This window comes from Phyllobates terribilis, unplaced genomic scaffold (assembly GCF_046119375.1).
Source record: "Phyllobates terribilis strain yellow unplaced genomic scaffold, ASM4611937v1 Scaffold_5__5_contigs__length_657084704, whole genome shotgun sequence".
NCBI classification, from domain to species: domain Eukaryota; kingdom Metazoa; phylum Chordata; class Amphibia; order Anura; family Dendrobatidae; genus Phyllobates; species Phyllobates terribilis.
Genome location: NW_027362765.1, coordinates 181,683,430 through 181,702,765, shown reverse-complemented (window position 1 = coordinate 181,702,765; position 19,336 = coordinate 181,683,430). Strand labels below are relative to the sequence as shown.

The 19,336-nt window shown below is 42.9% G+C and overlaps 1 protein-coding gene across 1 annotated transcript in view; it reads left to right on the top strand.

Moving 5' to 3' along the window:
* Positions 1–5,139, top strand: part of GHDC (GH3 domain containing) — a 49,663-nt gene extending 44,524 nt beyond the window's left edge. The window contains exon 9 of the mRNA XM_073683562.1: positions 572–5,139. Within this exon, the coding sequence (XP_073539663.1) occupies positions 572–793 (222 nt within the window). The 3' untranslated portion in view covers positions 794–5,139. The remainder of the gene's footprint in view (positions 1–571) is intronic.
* The last annotated feature ends 14,197 nt before the right edge of the window (positions 5,140–19,336 follow it).

Here is a 19,336-nt window from a genome sequence, read left to right as displayed (position 1 = left end):
TCTGACAGAGGAGAAAAGATTACCAGTGCATGTTAAATGTTGACTTAATTTTAAAGTGCCCTTCACAAAAACAAGTGCATCAAGTTGTTCTTTAAAAAAAAAAACTATTATGGAAGAATTAGCCCAGTTGTGTTGCAATAATCAAAATGGGCTGTAAATGGTTTCATTGTTGTAAATATCATGTCATAAATTATTTACAGCTTGAAAGCAAAAAAAGAAATGTAAAGCAAAGAAGAGGGAGATCACGAGACTGAGTTTAGCAGCAAGGTGACAAGACCCCTAGGAAAATTCAGGAGTGGAGTAATAAATCTGAGAGTGCATGAAGGACATACAGTACTTTACCAAGATGTTCAACTTTATTCTTCAGTATACCAGTGAGATTCTCATACTAGGATTTTTGGGGCAAAAGAATAGTCTTCCAATACCTATAAACTAATTAGACAAAATCCTCTGACTTCTTTCTCTTCTAACTGTAAAAAAACAGAAGCCATTATAAGTATTTTCTTTTATGTTTCTTTTGATTTATTACATTTTATTTTTTGTATTTTACTTGTATTTATTCTCCCCACAGTTGGATCAAACACTTCAGGAACGTTTCGCAATATACAAATCCTTCCGCTTTAAAGGCAGCATTGGACCAGTTCGAGTGCACCTGACGACTCCCAAATCATTCCTCAGTGTTTTGGAGCTGGCAGCCAAACTTTCTGGTTTCTCCTTAGATTGTATTCAACATCCACGTACAGTGAAATACAAAGAAATGGCTGAACTGATATGGAAACAAGTCCTATCATGATTTACTCTTTTTACAAAAAAAATACTGAAAAGCCTTTAAAACACTGGCCACAATACAGGAAAATGTTCCTGTACTTTTCATCCAGGTTGTTGGAGGTAATCTACCCACTGCCCAAAATGATACTGTTAAACGATTTCTTGTGCATGCAGATTTTTTTTTTTACAACGAACATCAGGGGACCAATATAAAGTAATCTAAAAACATATTGCTCATTACATATGTGTGTATGTATACATATATATATATAATATTTAATAGGGGTGCCCAAACTTTTTCATATAACTGTGTATGTATATATATACATTGCTCAAAAAAATAAAGGGGACACTCAAATAACACATCCTAGATCTGAATGAATGAAATATTCTCATTGAATACTTTGTTCTCTGCAAAGTTGAATGTGCTGACAACAAAATCACACAAAAATCATCAATGGAAATCAAATTTATTAACCAACGGACGCCTGGATTTGGAGTCACCCCCAAAATGAAAGTGGAAAAACACACTACAGGCTGATCCAACTTTGATGTAATGTCCTTAAAACAAGTCAAAATGAGGCTCAGTGTTGTGTGTAGCCTCCACGTGCCTGTATGACCTCCCTACAACGCCTGGGCATGCTCCTGATGAGGTTGCGGATGGTCTCCTGTGGGATCTCCTCCCAGACCTGGACTAAAGCATCCGCCAACTCCTGGACAGTCTGTGGTGCAACGTGACGTTGGTGGATGGAACGAGACATGATGTCCCAGATGTGCTCAATCGGATTCAGGTCTGGGGAACGGGCGGGCCAGTCCATAGCTTCAATGGCTTCATCTTGCAGGAACTGCTGACACACTCCAGACACATGAGGTCTGGCATTGTCCTGCATTAGTAGGAGCCCAGGGCCAACCGCACCAGCATATGGTCTCACAAGGGGTCTGAGGATCTCATCTCGGTACCTAATGGCAATCAGGCTACCTCTGGCGAGCACATGGAGGGCTGTGCGGCCCTCCAAAGAAATGCCACCCCACATCATTACTGACCCACTGCCAAACCGGTCAAGCTAAAGGATGTTGCAGGCAACAGATCGCTTTCCACGGCATCTCTAGACTCTGTCACGTCTGTCACATGTGCTCAGTGTGAACCTGCTTTCATCTGTGAAGAGCACAGGGCACCAGTGGCGACTTTGCCAATCCTGGTGTTCTGTGGCAAATGCCAAGCGTCCTGCACGGTGTTGGGCTGTGAGCACAACCCACATCTGTGGACGTCGGGCCCTCATACCACCCTCATGGAGTCGGTTTCTAACTGTTTGCGCAGACACATGCACATTTGTGGCCTGCTGGAGGTCATTTTGCAGGGCTCTGGCAGCGCTCCTCCTGTTCCTCCTTGCACAAAGGCGGAGGTAGCGGCCCTGCTGCTGGGTTGTTGCCCTCCTACGACCCCCTCCACGTCTCCTGGTGTACTGGCCTGTCTCCTGGCAGCGCCTCCAGCCTCTGGACACTACTCTGACAGACACAGCAAACCTTCTTGCAACAGCTCGCATTGATGTGCCATCCTGGATGAGCTGCACTACCTGAGCAACTTCTGTGGATTGTAGAGTCCGTCTCATGCTACCACGAGTGTGAAAACATAACCAACATTCAAAAGTGACCAAAACATCAGCCAGAAAGCATTGGTACTGAGATGTGGTCTGTGGTCCCCACCTGCTGAACCACTCCTTTATTGAGGGTGTTTTGATAATTGCAAATAATTTCCATCTATTGTCTATTCCATTTGCACAACATCATGTGAAATTGATTGTCAATCAGTGTTTCTCCCTAAGTGGACAGATTGATTTCACAGAAGTTTGATTTACTTGCAGTTATATTCTGTTGTTTAAGTGTTCCCTTTATTTTTTGAGCAGTGTACATATGTACAGTGGGGGCAAGAAAAGTATTTTGTCAGTCACCAATTGTGCAAGTTCTCCCACTTAAAAAGATGAGAGAGGCCTGTAATTGACATCATAGGTAGACCTCAACTATGAGAGACAAAATGAGAAAACAAATCCTGAAAATCACATTATCTGATTTGGAAAGAATTTTTTTCAAAATTTTGGTGGAAAATAAGTATTTGGTCAATTACAAACAAGCAAGATTTCTGGCTCTCACACACCTGTAACTTCTTCTTTAAGAGGCTCCTCTCTCCTCCACTCATTACCTGTAGTACTGGCACCTGTTTGAACTTATCAGTATAAAAGACACCTGTCCGCAACCTCAAACAGTCACACTCCAAACTCCACTATGGTGAAGACCAAAGAGCTGTCGAAGGACACCAGAAACAAAATTGTAGCCCTGCACCAGGCTGGGGAGACTGAATCTTCAATACTCAAGCAGCTTGGTGTGAAGAAATCAACTGTGTGAGCAATAATTAGAAAATGGAAGACATATAAGACCACTGATAATCTCCCTCGATCCGGGGCTCCACACCAGGTCAAAGTGATCTCAAGAACGGTGAGCAAAAATCCCAGAACCACACGGGGGGACCTTGTGAATGACCTGCAGAGAGCTGGGACCGACGTTACAGAGGCTATCATCAGTAACACACTACGCCGCCAAGGACTCAGATCCTGCAGTGTCAGATTTTTCAACCTGCTTAAGCCATTACATGTCCGGGCCCATCTGAAGTTTGCTAGAGAGCATTTGGATGATCCAAAAGAGTATTGGGAGAATGTCATTTGGTCAGATGAAACCAAAGTAGAACTGTTTGTTAGAAACACAACTCGTCGTGTTTGGAGGAGAAAGAATGCTGAGTTGCATCCAAAGAACACCATACCTACTGTGAAGCATGGGGGTGGCAACATCATGCTTTGGGGCTGTTTCTCTGCCACGGGACCAGGGCGACTGATCCTTGTACATGAAAGAATGAATGGGGCCATGTATCGTGAAATTTTGAGCTCAAACCTCCTTCCATCAGCAAGGGCATTAAAGATTAAACGTGGCTGGGTCTTTCAGCATGACAGTGATCCCAAGCACACCGCCAGGGCAACGAAGGAGTAGCTTCGTAAGAAGCATTTCAAGGTCCTTGAGTGGCCTAGCCAGTCTCCAGATCTAAACCCTATAAAAAACCTTTGGAGGGAGTTGAAAGTCCGTGTTACCCAGCGACAGCCCCAAAACATCACTGCTCTAGAGGAGATCTGCATGGAGGAATGGGCCAACATACCAGCAACAGTGTGTGCCAACCTTGTGAAGACAAAGGCTGTGTGCCCTCTATGCGTTTTTTAAGCGTTTCCGCAGCGGCAATTCCGCAGCAGAAACGCTTAAAAAACGCTTGCTAATAGGTCTGCTATGTTCCCCAATGATAATCCGCATGTGCTGTGCACATGCTGCGGAAATTTCCGCTGCGGATTATCATTGCAGAAAAATCCGCAGCACTACCAATTATTTTGCGGACACGCAGCGTAATTGCTGCCATTGACTTGCATTGAATCGCTTAATATCCGCATGACTATATGTGCACATGCGGATATTAAGCGATTCAATGTGCGGATGGTACCCGGGTCTGGAGAAGAGGAGACTCTCCTCCAGACCCAGGTACCATAGTACCTGTAAAGAAAAAGAATTTAAAATAAAAAAAGATCTTATACTCACCTTCTGATGGCCCGCGGTCTTCTATCCGGTACGTCTTGGCTCCCCGGTGGCTCGCGATGGAGTAAAAGGACCTTCCATGACGTCATTCAGTCATGTGACAGGTCACACGACCGCTGACGTCTGCGGTCGCGTGACCTGTTGCATGACTAAATGACGTCACACCACCGCGAGACACCGGGGAGACCGGACGCATTGGAGAAGGAGACTGGGGGCCATCGGAAGGTGGGTATATGTTTTGTTTTGTTTTTTTTACCATTTTTATTCTTTTTTTAACTAACTTGGTCACACTATATAAAATCCATGTCGGTTGCATGGATTTATATAGTGTGACCAAGTTGTCAAGCTCTTTTCCAAGTGATGCTAAAATCCCTTGGAAAAACGCATGACAGTTGTCCCTGGCTGAAAAAACGCATGTAAAATCCGAATGCATTTTTTTCTGCCAGGGAGATGCAGAAGCGCCCAGGAAAAATCCGGAGCATTTCTGCATCGTGGGCACATAGCCTTACAGAAAATGTTTGACCTGTCATTGCCAACAAAAGATATATAACAAAGTATTGAGATGAACTTTTGTAGGTGACCAAATACTTATTTTCCACCAAAATTTGAAAACTATTTCTTTCCAAATCAGACAATGTGATTTTCAGGATTTGTTTTCCCATTTTGTCTCTCATAGTTGATGTCTACCTATGATGTCAATTACAGGCCTCTCTCATCTTTTTAAGTGGGAGAACTTGCACAGTTGGTGGCTGACTAAATACTTTTTTGCCCCCACTGTATGTATGTATGTATATATATACAGTGGTGGCCAAAAGTATTGGCACCCCTGAAATTCTGTCAGATAATACTCAGTTTCTTCCTGAAAATGATTGCAATCACAAATTCTTTGGTATTATTATCTTCATTTAATTTGTCTTCAATGAAAAAACACAAAAAGAATTGTCCTAAAGCCAAATTGGATACAATTCCACACAAAACCTAAAAAAGGAGGTGGACAAAAGTATTGGCACTGTTTGAAAAATCATGTGATACTTCTCTAATTCGTGTAATTAACAGCACCTGTAACTTACCTGTGGCACCTACCAGGTGTTGGCAATAACTAAATCACACTTGCAGCCAGTTAACATGGATTAAAGTTGACTCAACCTCTGTCCTGTGTCCTTGTGTGTACCACATTGAGCATGGAGAAAAGAAAGAAGACCAAAGAACTGTCTGAGGACTTGAGAAACCAAATTGTGAGGAAGCATGAGCAATCTCAAGGCTACAAGTCCATCTCCAAAGACCTGAATGTTCCTGTGTCTTCCGTGCGCAGTGTCATCAAGAAGTTTAAAGCCCATGGCACTGTGGCTAACCTCCCTAGATGTGGACGGAAAAGAAAAATTGACGAGATTTCAACGCAAGATTGTGCGGATGGTGGATAAAGAACCTCGACTAACATCCAAACAAGTTCAAGCTGCCCTGCAGTCCGAGGCTACAACAGTGTCAACCCGTACTATCCGTCGGCGTCTGAATGAAAAGGGACTGTATGGTAGGATACCCAGGAAGACCCCACTTCTTACCCCGAGACATAAAAAAGCCAGGCTGGAGTTTGCCAAAACTTACCTGAGAAAGCGTAAAACGTTTTGGAAGAATGTTCTCTGGTCAGATGAGACAAAAGTAGAGCTTTTTGGGAAAAAAGCATCAACATAGAGTGTACAGGAAAAAAAAGAGGCATTCAAAGAAAAGAACACGTTCCCTACAGTCAAACATGGCAGAGGTTCCCTGATGTTTTGGGGTTGCTTTGCTGCCACTGGCACTGGACTGCTTGACCGTGTGCATGGCATTATGAAGTCTGAAGACTAGCAACAAATTTTGCAGCATAATGTAGGGCCCAGTGTGAGAAAGCTGGGTCTCCCTCAGAGGTCATGGGTCTTCCAGCAGGACAATGACCCAAAACACGCTTCCAAAAGCACTATAAAATGGTTTGAGAGAAAGCACTGGAGACTTCTAAGGTGGCCAGCAATGAGTCCAGACCTGAATCCCATAGAACACCTGTGGCGAGATCTCAAAATGGCAGTTTGGAGAAGGCACCCTTCAAATATCAGGGACCTGGAGCCAAAGAAGAATGGTCTACAATTCCAGCAGAGCTTTGTAAGAAACTCGTTGATGGTTACCGGAAGCGGTTGTTCGCAGTTATTTTGGCTAAAGGTTGTGCAAGCAAGTATTAGGCTGAGGGTGCCAATACTTTTGTCTGGCCCTTTTTTGGAGTTTTGTGTGAAATGATCAATGATTTGATTTTTGCTTCATTCTCTTTTGTGTTTTTTCCTTGCAAGCAAATTAAATGAAGATCATAAGACCAAAGAATTTGTGATTGCAATCATTTTCAGGAAGAAACTGAGTATTATCTGACAGAATTGCAGGGGTGCCAATACTTTTGGCCACCACTGTATACTGTGTATATTGAAAACAACACAAAAAGTTCTAATACAATTTGCATTGCTGTTTTTTTTTTTATAGATAGAACATTTAAAATGACATGTTTCAGCTGTAAAAGCCTAACAGTTGAAAAGGTATCACAAAACCTTGGCAACTTACTGTAAGGCTATGTGCCCACGTAGCAGATTTGATGCAGAGCGTTTTTGCCTCTCTCTGGCAGAAAAAAACGCATGCAGATTTACATGCGTTTTTTCTGCCAGAGAGAAGCGTTTTTACATTCGTTTTTTCAAGCAGTTTTCCAAGCGATTTTGAGCATCACTTGGAAAAGTGCTTGACAAGTTGGTCACACTATATAAATCCATGCAACCGGCATGGATTTATATAGTGTGACCAAGTAATAGTTAAAAAAAAGAATAAGAATGGTAAAAAAAAAAAAAAAAAAAAAGATTATACTCACCTTCTGGTGTCTTCCCGGTGTCATCTCTGCTGCGTCCGGTCTCTTGCAATGCTCGCGGTGGTGTGAAGGACCTGCGGTGACGTCATTGAGTCATGTGATGGGTCACATGACTCAATGACGTCATGGCAGATCCTTCACAACAGTGCGAGCATTGCAAGAGACCGGACGGCGTGGACAAAACACCAGGAGGACATCGGAAGGTGAGTATAAACTTTATTTTTTATTTAAAATTATTTTTTTTACAGATTCTATGGTACCCAGGTCTGGAGGAGAGTCTCCTCTCCTCCAGACTTCGGTACCATCCGCACATTAGAACGCGCCAATTACGCAGCTACAGATGCAGTCTTGCGGAATTGGCGCATTCTAATGCAAGTCAACGGCGGCGATTACGTGTCCGCAAAATTAATGGACATGCTGCGTATTTTTGAGCGCAGTATAAACGCTGCGGAAAAATACGCAGCATGGGCATTGAAAGTGCGTAATTGCATTGGAGACCATGGTGGAAGGTTTACCAAGCGTTTCCCAAGCGTTTGCGCTGCGGAAATTCCGCAGCGTAAACGCTTGAAAAACGCATCGTGGGCACATAGCCTTAAGCTAAGGCTACACGGTGTGCGACACTGAAATTTTTGTCCAATTTTATGCAATTAAACTAATGTTAATCTAAATTGGAGTGTGACCTATTATACTGAGTTATATCATCTTTATGCTTTATACCTTTTTAAATATGATAAATTGTTAGACTTCTTGATGGTAACTTGTTAAAATGTGAAAGGCTTAAATGGCACGCTTATGAGAATAATTGTTTATATTTGGTGTCATTTTTCTATATTGAGTAGAACAAGATGATTGTTTACACCTCTCTAGAATTTCTCTTGATTTCCACTGATGTTGCTGCAATGTCAAAGTCAAAGCAAATACTGCATTGCTTCTGTCTGCTGTCACATATGCACCAATTGCTGCGGATAGAGAGATTTCATTGCTGTGTCCCAAAGGAATGAATGCTTAAATGTTAAATCTAAATTGACTCGCAACGGAATATCTGCTATAGTATATACACTACAACAGATTGATCATGCATAATGTATAAAATATGGATGCTGATGTGTAAAATACATAAAACACTCCGCATTTTAAGGTTTCATACCAAAATGGCTCTTTTTGTTCTGTTTCAGTGAGGGGTTAATGTTTAGGCTCACCCCTCCCTGGTTAATAACAGTTGCAGGCATTTCTTTAGAAGATGGTCACAGAATTCTTCAATTAACCCCATGTACTGCATACCTCCATGCCTAACCAGAGGATCAATAGGGTAGCCTACATCCATGATGTGCAGAACCTCAAAGAAAAGTAAAAATTTGTAAAATATTAAGAATTCTTCATTTTATTCTATTGGATTATGTATTGTTTAAAAAGTTTATAGGGAAAATATAAATAGGACTAAACCAATGGAAAAGTCCTTGGTTCTCTGGTTTTCTAATGCATGGCTGCATCTTTCGAGAAGTTTATGGGTCATAGCAGAGGAAGCTATATCATAAGGGACCGCCCATACATAGAGAGGATGATACGTACTAAGGGACGGTGTTATACATAATTAGTGAGTTCACTATATACTAAGGGACTGTGCTAGACATAATAAGGCTACATTTCTGTATCCGTGTGCAGTGTTGGTGTGCTGCCCGCTTTTACATACGCACTGAGCATGTCCTATTCTAATCATCAAAATTGGGTCAGAACAGGACATTCTCTGACCCTCACGGATCTCATTCTCAGATCCATATTTTCACGGATGTGTGAATGGATATATACAACTCTACGAATCTGGCTGCTCACAGACATATCACACGAATGTGAGAATGTGGCTTAAGGGATTTTACAAATAACATTATCACTCCAAGTCATACAGTATAAAGAATAAATACTTACATCCAGTGACCACTGGTGTCTTGTTTGATTAGTTTCCTGCTGTTTCTTCTCCATCTAGTCAGACCTTCATGTCGACATCTCCCAGCCACGACTCATTTTGTCACAATGATCATGCAGCCCTGAAAATAACAAGGTCACATATTGTATATATACATGTCTCCCCCGCACTGCGCCCCTGAATACAGATGTGTACCCCCCCCATTAATATACTATTAGCCACTTAGTAATCAAAATATAAAGTGATAAGCAGCACTGTGCCCCCCATTAACTATAATCTCCACTGACCAATAATATAAATTATTCAGTGTCTGTGACTCTCCCCAATTAACTTTAAGGCTATGTGCACACGGAAAATATACAAGGCTTTACAGTACAAGCAAGTGAATGAGATCCCTGAAGTCTCATGCACATGTTGCTTATATTTTTCTTGCAGATTTGCAGCAGGTTAAAATCTGCATAATGCCAATTCTTGCAGCCTTTTTCAACCATATTAATGAGTAGGGAAGATACTTTTGTTGTGTATGTCAAAATCGTGGCAAAAAATGTATTTTATGCAGCACTCTTCCTGCCAACACATAGACATGAGAGACAGAGTTTTCTGCTGCAAATCCTGAATGTGTGCACAATACCTTAGGCCCTGTCCTGTGTCCCCACCCCCATTGATTATAATTCCTTGAAAGCATCATAATGAATATGGGGGTGGGAGAAGACATTATCAGGTTCTTAAAGGGGTATTCCCATCTCCAAGATCATATCCCAATATGTAGTAGGTGTAATAATAATAATATTAGCAAATATCTCCAATTAAAAATGTAGTATAGTTTTTCTGATTCGCTATGACTCTTTCCTCATGTGGAGGCATTGCAGGACCTTAGGTATCCATGGTTCTGACCACTGATATAGTGAGCTAGTTCGCTTAGTTGCTAGTGGTCGTAACCATGGATGCCTAAGATTCTGCAATGCCTGTACATGAGGAAAGAGACATAGCGAATCAGAAAAACTATACTGCATTTCTAATTGTTGTTATTTGCTAATATTATTATTATTACACCTACTACATATTGGAATAGGATCTTGGATATGGGAATATGTTACACTCATGCCACTAGGTTCAGATAGGGCGAGATGGGTTTCATTAATTCTTTGGATTCCTGGGGGAAGCGTTACTCAGGGCCACCATAGGCTGCAGCTTCTCTCAGGCTCACGATAGATTCAATTGCTGACCAGACACATCTGACAAGAGTATATTTCAGCAGTTTAACAGTGGAATTTAATCTGAAGCACGGCCAGTGCAATTTAGGGATATTACAGCAACAATCTTCATTACAGTACAGTCTGGGTTTCTTGAGCAAGCGTCTCCAGTAACCATACAGTAATTTCTTCACAAGGCACAGTATTACAGTCTCTTCAGTAACCTAATTCAGCATAGATTAGATCTCTTAGCACCACACTTCAATGCATACACAACCACAGGCTTTTCCTTCACAAGGACGCAATAGTGAACAGCATTCTTTATCCTGCATGGAGATGGAGGGGGGAGGGTTTGATGAGGGAGATGATCCCTGTGACACAATTCCTTCCAGTCCTTATCTTCCTTCTCGTTAGTTCAGGGAGTTTATCTGACCTGTGTTTTTTTTAAATCAGGTACTTCTTATTAAAATACTTTTTTAACATTACACATCAACAACATTGAGGCATCACGCAACTGGCAATGCCCTTCAAAACCCACCCGTTCCCCTTCCCCCGCCCATTACACCCCCAAAAACCATATGGCAAAGACAAATTTTATTACAGACCGCATATTATCATATAGCTTATCTAACTGTTAAAGCATTGATAATTTGATCCATGGATACAGAGCATAATATCTGATAGTCAGTGATTAGTTAAGTAGAACCTGAGAGACCACAACATTTCAAACTCAATTGATATTTAAAATGGACATAATATGGTAACCATGAAACATGCTCCATTTACCCGAAATTTTATCAAATGTATGTATAGCCTTCCGCTTTTTGTACACTCCCTCTTCTAATCTTAATAAAAGACGCATTCTATCCAAGAATTCCTGGAACCTGAGAGGGGAGGGATCCAGCCAATGTGCAGCTATAAGCTTTCTGACCTGGTATAGAGTCCTCTTAATGGCCATTATTTCATCCTCTTCACATCCTATTATTTCTACATGGCCCAACACACACACTTTAGGATATAAGGGTAGATTACACTCAAACACATTATTAATGAACTGCACACACTCATTCCAGAATACCGCGAACCTCCTACACATCCACATCATATGCATAAGATCTGCTCCTTCCTCTCCACATTTTGGACACACACTGTCATTCCTTGCCCCAATGCGCTGTAGAAATTTGGGAGTTCTATATACCCTATGTAATAAGTACAACTGTGAGAGTCTATGTACCTCACATGTAGATAGTATCGGAACGCTCCCCATCACATCTTCCCATTCTTCCGAGGTTATAGTACCAATGTCACGTTCCCACCTCTCCTTAACATTTAAGGGTCTGTCCCACTGAAATTGCTGCATAAGTATCCTGTAGATTCTGGAAATCAATCCCTTCCCACCTCTATGGCATAATAATGTGTTAAACAGTAGATGATGTTGAATTTTACTCTGCATATGTCACGGCTGTACAAACCATGCATGCCTCATTTGGAGATAAAAGTAGAAACTAGTTTGTGGAATACAGTTTTCTTCTTTCAGCTGTTGGAACGATTTAAATATTTCCCCCTCTAATATTTGCGCCACATTAGTTATTCCCAATTTTTCCCATATTCCGAATCCTTTATGGATCTCTGGAAGGCCCGCATTATGCCACAACGGGGTAAATGGGGTAAAACCTTCTATTCCCAACAACAGTTTGATTTTCTGTCACGTTTTCCCCATAAGTGCTAGGGTCGGAAGATGCCGCCTAGCATCCCACCCCGAGATTCCCGTTTCTAGAACGGAGGTAATTGGCAAATTGTGTGTGAGTAGACGTATCAGTTTATCCAGGTTCCCCTGACTTAACCAGAGTTGTTGAGTCTGAGAGGCTAGAAAATATATCCATGGATTAGGTGCAGCTAGTCCCCCCTGATCTTTGGGCCTTTGAAGCGTATCCAAGCTGATTCTGGCCACCCCTTTTTTCCAGATCAATTCCCGAAATAGTGCTTGAAATTTATAAAATATTCTCATGGGGATCCAGACCGGTGAATTATGAAGGATATATAATAATTGGGGCATTAACACCATTTTAATTAAGTCAGTTCGACCTACTACTGATAGGGGGAGTTTGCTCCAAGTATTGGCCTTTTGTTGAAATCTGGTAAGCAGTTCAAGTAAGTTTAAAGGAATGTAATCTCCGATAGATGTGGTCACTCTAACTCCGAGATATTTAAATTCTCACACAATCTTCAAGCAAGTATTCCCTGCCCTAGTATTCAGAGACAAACTATCCACCGGCATAAGAACTGATTTATCCCAATTAATCCGTAGGCCAGAATGATCTCCAAACTCCCTTATTAAATTCATAGCCGTCGTGAGAGATGGCTCCGTGTCGCCCAAAAACAACAGAAGGTCGTCGGCGTATAGGGCCACCCGCTCCTCCAGTGTTTTATAGCGGAACCCCTGTATTTCGCTGCTGGAGCGAAGCTTAACAGCCAACGGCTCCATAGCCAGGGCGAACAGTAAGGGAGACAACGGGCAGCCCTGACGCGTGCCTCTGCCCATTTCAATGCTACCAGAAAGATTGCCATTAATTTGAATCCGAGCTACCGGATTGTTATATAGAAGCCGCAGCCAGGCCCGAAATCCAGTACCAAACCCCATCTTTCTCAAAACAGCCCATAAATACTCCCATTCGACACTATCAAAAGCCTTAGCGGCATCAAGTGATAGCACTGCCCTACCACCCGCATTTTGTGACTGCATTTGCAGATTAAGAAAAAGCCGACGCAAGTTAATTGTCGTCGACTTGGCCGGTATAAACCCAGTCTGGTCTTTTGCAACCAAATGTGTGATAACCGCCACCAGTCTGGTAGCCAAGACCTTAGCTAAAATTTTTACATCTACCGAGAGTAAGGATATTGGCCTATATGATTCGGGGTTTAGTGCATCCTTTCCAGGTTTTGGCAAAAGAACTATGCTAGCCTCCCTCATTGAAGTCTGCAAAGCCCCCCCCTCCCTCTCCCCATTAAACACTTCCAGTAACCTGGGAAGCAAACCCCCCCCCCAGCCTCCTTATAAATTTCTGCGGGGATCCCATCAGTACCAGGCGCTTTGTTATTTTGAAAAATTTTTAAAGCTTCCTGCATCTCCTCCAGCGTAATTGGTGCATCTAGTTGCTCTCTCTGGCCATCTGTCAGACATGGTATTTGCATATCATGAAGATATAGATCTATGTCCCTTTGCGCCTTCGTCAGTTTGGAGGCGTATAATGGTCTGTAAAACTGAAAAAATTCTTCCATTATAGCCTTTGAATCAGTAATTAACACACCCTTAGTATCCCTGAGAGCTGCAATCATAGGAGCCCCAGTCTGGGCCTTGGCTATAGTGGCCAGCAAGTGTCCTGCACTCTCTCCCTCCACATAAAATTGCTGTTTAAGAAAGAACCGTTTATGCTCTGCTTGTTTCAATATATGATCATTTAGTGTAGCCTGTGCCCGTGTCCAGTGTTCCCTGTTCTCTATACTTGGGGACCCAACATACCTCTGTCCCGATATGTCTACTTCCCTCCGCAGCTCCTGAAGACGGGCCCTGTTTTTGGATTTGATCATGGAAATTTCCTTAATCAGGATCCCCCTTAAAAATGCCTTCATGGCTTCCCATACCGTATTTAAAGGGGCAGAGCCTATATTGTCTTTAAATAAATGATCCAATTTACCTGCTAAATCCATCTGTTCCCCAAATACATCCAGCCAGTAGGGGTTAAACCTCCACAGTGCCCTTCTGTTTATGGTGCCAGGATCGACCCCCAAAACAACCAATAATGGTGAATGATCAGATAATAATCTCGTGCATTATTCTACTTTAGAGGGACTAGATGACTATTTCCCAGAGCCAGGTCAATTCTGGACAGAGAGGAATAGGATGCCGAGTAACACGAATACTGCTTAACATTTGGGAATCGAGCCCGCCACACATCCACCAAGCTAATTTCCTGCAAGACCCTTGCCAACGACGTCTCTTGAGCAGCCCCTCCCCCCCACATTACCCCTATACTTATCAAGCTCAGTGTGAAGGTACATATTAAAATCACCGATGACTAACGGGTATGGTAGCAAATTCCGTTATCCACGGGAATAGCTGGCGCAAAGTTTGTATAGAGAGAGGTGGAGGAACATATAGAGCAATTAGGTTAATTCTAAGCCCAGCCACTCTGCACACTAGACATACATTCCTTCCCTCCCTGTCACAAATACGTCTTTCACATTCAAAGGGTAAATTCGGATGAATCAATATACTAACCCCCCTAGAATAAGTACTATGTGTAGAATGATAGGCCGGCCCCCTCCAAAGCTTGCTCAGTGCTGCAGCGGCCTCCGTATTGCAATGCGGCTCCTGCGGACAGATTATCGAATCCCGATATTCCTTAAGATATTTAAGCGCCGCAAATCTTTTGTTGTGATCTCCCATACCTCTAATATTCCAGGATACTACATTAACCTGCTTAACCATATTTCAACGATTGAAAGTGAACTGTCACATGCCCCCCTCTGTACCCACTCGTGCGTCTGACCATCAACATTATAACATTGTACTAATACACAGTCTGTATTAATTAAAGTAGATTTTGTTCTTTTACCCCCCATCACTCCCTCATTTAACACCCCCCCCTTAATCAAATGAATACCAACAGCCGTAACATGAAGAGCCTGATATTTAGCCTCATGCAACCTAACACGCCTTAAGTACACGAGGCGCCGTAACATAAGTTGCATCACAGACTCCCCCATTTTTCCCCCACACAACGTTCTCAGAACATTCAAACTGCCGAGCGTCTTTTCCCTGTTTATTAGTATTGAGCGAGTATGTTCTATTAACCCTTTCGCTGAGTATGCTCGGGCCGAGCTCCGAGTAGTTACAGCTGCTCAGTGAGAAGGTTAAATCGCTCCCGTGTGCATGATTTGCAACTGTTTGACAGCTTTATTACATGGGAGGAAGGTCTATTTCTTACACATTCCTCACATGTAATAAAGCTGTCAAACAGTTGCAAATCATGCACATGGGAGCTCTTTATCCTTATCACCGAGCAGCTGTAAATACTCGGAGCTCGGCCTGAGCATACTCGGACAGAACATACTCGCTCAACCCTACTGTTTATACATTGCAGGTGAAACCAGCACCTCAACAACCATATAAGTATATTGGCTTGCCCGAGGTATATGTGAAAGCCAGGTTTTAAATAGTATGCAATAACTGTAACATAACAATCATAACATGTATAAACCGAGATTCATTAGGCAACAGCGGAGCATTATCCACTAGGTTTCAAAATCCCCGAATTATTATACGCCGTCAAGGATCTTCTCAAAAATGGCGTCAGCCCTCCCGGATATCTGACCTGTGTTTAGTTTCTCTCCTGATCTGAATCTTGTTCAGTTGCCTTCTGTCAGATCCAGATAACACACCACCTTTCTCTTCGGTTTCAGCCAGACTACAATAACAAGTTCCCCACAATCCCCCTGGGGCTCTGCTAAAACAGTCCCTGTCTCCTGTGACTGTGTTAACCCCTCTAGTTGCTGGATGCTTCTGAAGCAACAGCACTACTTCTGCATGTCACACTCTTCCCTTCTTTTTGAATGTCATCCTCGACATTCGTCTTAATTGGTCAATCTGACCAATTCTGAGACTGGTGAAAATTGAGTAACTTTATATATAAATTGGCGTAACATTTATAAACATTTATAGCAACCTATTCTATGACCTTTTTCTTGTAGTACTCCTGTAAGAAATAAATAATTAACACAATTAAAACAATCAGCGTCTCTTCAGCTGGAGCTTTTCGTACGTTTTCAACCCGCTCTCTGTCTCACTAGGCTTTAACAGTTCTTTGTTTCTACAAAGTCTTTTAAGGAAAATCAAAGCATGCAAACAAGTCTTTCCACCAGGCAATATCTTCCATACTGCCTCTCGGTGGTGAATACCATTCCAGCGGGCTTGCCTGGTCCGTAGGCAGAGATACATGCTTCCAGTCGACAGTCCTTGGCACATGACTCGGTTCACCAAGTGTCTCATACGTCAGCATCACAGGCCTCCTCACTTCTCGAGTCGACATCCTCCTGGTAGGTTGTTCCTCAGATACCACGGGTTCCTCGGTTGCAGGAGTTTCTTCTGCCACACTCATTTCCCGTGCTTCCTCAGATACTCTTGGAGCTGCCTCTGTAAGTTTCTGTACTTCTCCTGAATCGCTTGTTTCCACACGGTCTGGTAATTCCGCTTCTCCTGAGTGTCGATCGGTCTCTCCAGTGACCTGTGTTCGATCATCAGATCTGAATTGGACTTCATCTGTACTCCTTGGTACAAACTCTGGAGCCTCGGGACTTAGTTCACTCTCCTGACGATGGTACATCCCTCTCCTTGCCGGTCCGAGAAATACAACGGTGTGCTCTTCTTCATCGGCACTTTCAAGGTCACTATCCTCCACAGGAGCTTTAATCTGTGGTGGTCTCTTAGTCAATCTTGGTCAATGTCGGTCTGCTTCTGCGAAGTCTTGTTGTGGAGGGATATAATCACAGGGTAGTAATAAATTCCGATGAACTATTCTAGTTTTCTTGTCCCCTCTTTCAAATCGCATTTCATACACTGGACTGTCATCGTATTTCCTCTTTATGACCACATACACCTTGTCTTCCCAGTACGAACTAAGTTTTCCTGGACCACCTTTCTCACGTACGTTCTTGACTAGCACCCTGCTTCTCGGTGCCAATTCTGCTCCATAACATTTTCGATCATGGTACTCCTTACTCTTGCTCTGTCCTTGCGTAACTACTTTGGATGCTACGTTGTATGCCTCTGCCATCCGTTCATTCCATTTCCGAACGTACTCCGGATACGTTCTGTAAGTCTCTGACTGAGTATCGAACATGATGTCGATTGCCAGTCTTGGCGATCGTCCATACAATAGGAAGAAGGGTGATTAACCCGTTGCATCGCTCTTTGTACAGTTATAGGCATGTACCACTTTTGACAGAGAACTCTTCCAGTGCTTCTTCTCGTCAGCTGTTAAAGTGTGCAACATCGACAATAATATCCAGTTAAAACGTTCCATTTGTCAATTACACTCTGGGTGGTAGGGCGTTGTGTGGGATCTCTGAATTGTACAGTACTTTCCTAGCTTGGCAAAGAGCTGGTTCTCAAATTCTCTTCCTTGGTCGAGGTGTAACCTCGTAGGGAACTCAAACCTCAAAGCAAAATCATTGAAGATCTTCTCTGCCGCCGTTCGACCAGCTTTATTGGTGATGGCATATGCTTGAGCAAATCGAGTAAAATGGTCCATCACCACCAATATGTATTCGTAACCACCCTTGCATGTCTCGAGATGCAGAAAGTCTATTGACACCATCTCAAACGGATACATAGTGTGGATGTTGCCCATAGGTGCACGGGTTGATGTATTGGGACATTTATTTTTCAGACACCCACACTCCCTGGTCACTTATCTCTCAATATCTCTCTGCATGTACGGCCAGAAGAAACGTTCACGGATCAAGCTTGTTGTCCTTTCCACTCCCAGGTGTCCCATGTTTTCATGGAGTTCTTTGAAGACCAACCTACGGAATACTCTGGGTAGTACCAGCTGCCAGTTTTGTCCTCCTTTACGATACCGGATGCCATCTTCACTGAGGTAGAGCTTCGTCCATTCTTTAACTAAAACAGATACTGCTTATGACTCATTATCTCTCCCGTTTACTTGAAAACCGATTTTGGTCCACATAAAGTAGTATTCTACCAATTATCTGATCTTCCCATTGTGCTCTACGGATTTTTCCTTTTGGTAGTTGTTGAATGGACAGGGGGTGATCTTGTTCTCTCACTTTTATGATGGTTTCCACCGTCAATGGACACCACAATGGTGTGTCTTCCTCTTGATAAGCTTGCACTGCTTGGGTAGTGCTCTCAATTGCTTCCAGACTGACTTCCTCCAAGCATTCTTGCATGAACTCCTCGGGTTGTAGTGGCATTCTTGACTATCCATCAGCATCCGCATTGCATTTTCCTGGCCTGTAATTGATGCTGAAATTGAAGTCAGCTAGTTCAGCGACCCATCTCTGACCCGTTGCATTCAGTTTGGCTGTAGTTAGGACATAGGTCAAAGGGTTGTTGTCTGTATACCTCAAACTCTTTGCTATAGTAGAGATAATCTCTAAATTGTTCACAGATAGTCTATTTCAATGGCAGGAACTCGAATTTTCCGGAATGTAGATGGTAATTCTTCTCAGCGTGTCAACGTTCTAGAACCGTAACCGATGACTCTCAATTTTCCATCTTGATGCTGATACAGGGCAGCTCCCAGTCCATCTTGAGAAGCGTCACAATGAAGAACAAATGGTAAGTTGAAATCAGGATATTCCAAGATGGTTGGTTTTACCAGGTAGTCTACTAGTTCTTCCAATACCCCCTGGTGGTCTGCTGTCCAGAGAATGGGCTGTTGGGACGAAACAGAGTTGTTTCTTTTAAGCCCAGTCCTACCTGCGTTCTTCTTTTTCTCCGTGGGTGTTGTTGACTCTGTCGTCTCCCCAAGAGGAGGTATAGTGGGCCGGCAATCCTAGAGAAGTTCCGAACGTAAGTACGATAGTAGGAGAGGAATCCTAAGATCTGCCTCAACTCCCCGACAGTAGAGGGCCGCTTGTCTTTTAAGGCCAGTGCCGGAGCGATTTCTGCTGGGTCCATGGTATATCCTTCTCCGGACACAATTTTCTATAGAAAATGAACTTGCCTTTTGAACACTTCACACTTCTTTGGGGTCAACTTAACTCCGTGTTGTTGATACCGCTGTAATACGGTCCTCACGTGTTCAACATGCGTTCTTCTCTTTTGTTGGTGATTTAAGGTTCCCTCTCGGAGGTGGCACTGGAGGGGCTCCATGATGGTCTTCGGACTGGCCACTGGGGGTCTCCAACTTCAGCTAACTCATTTTGGTGATTTTA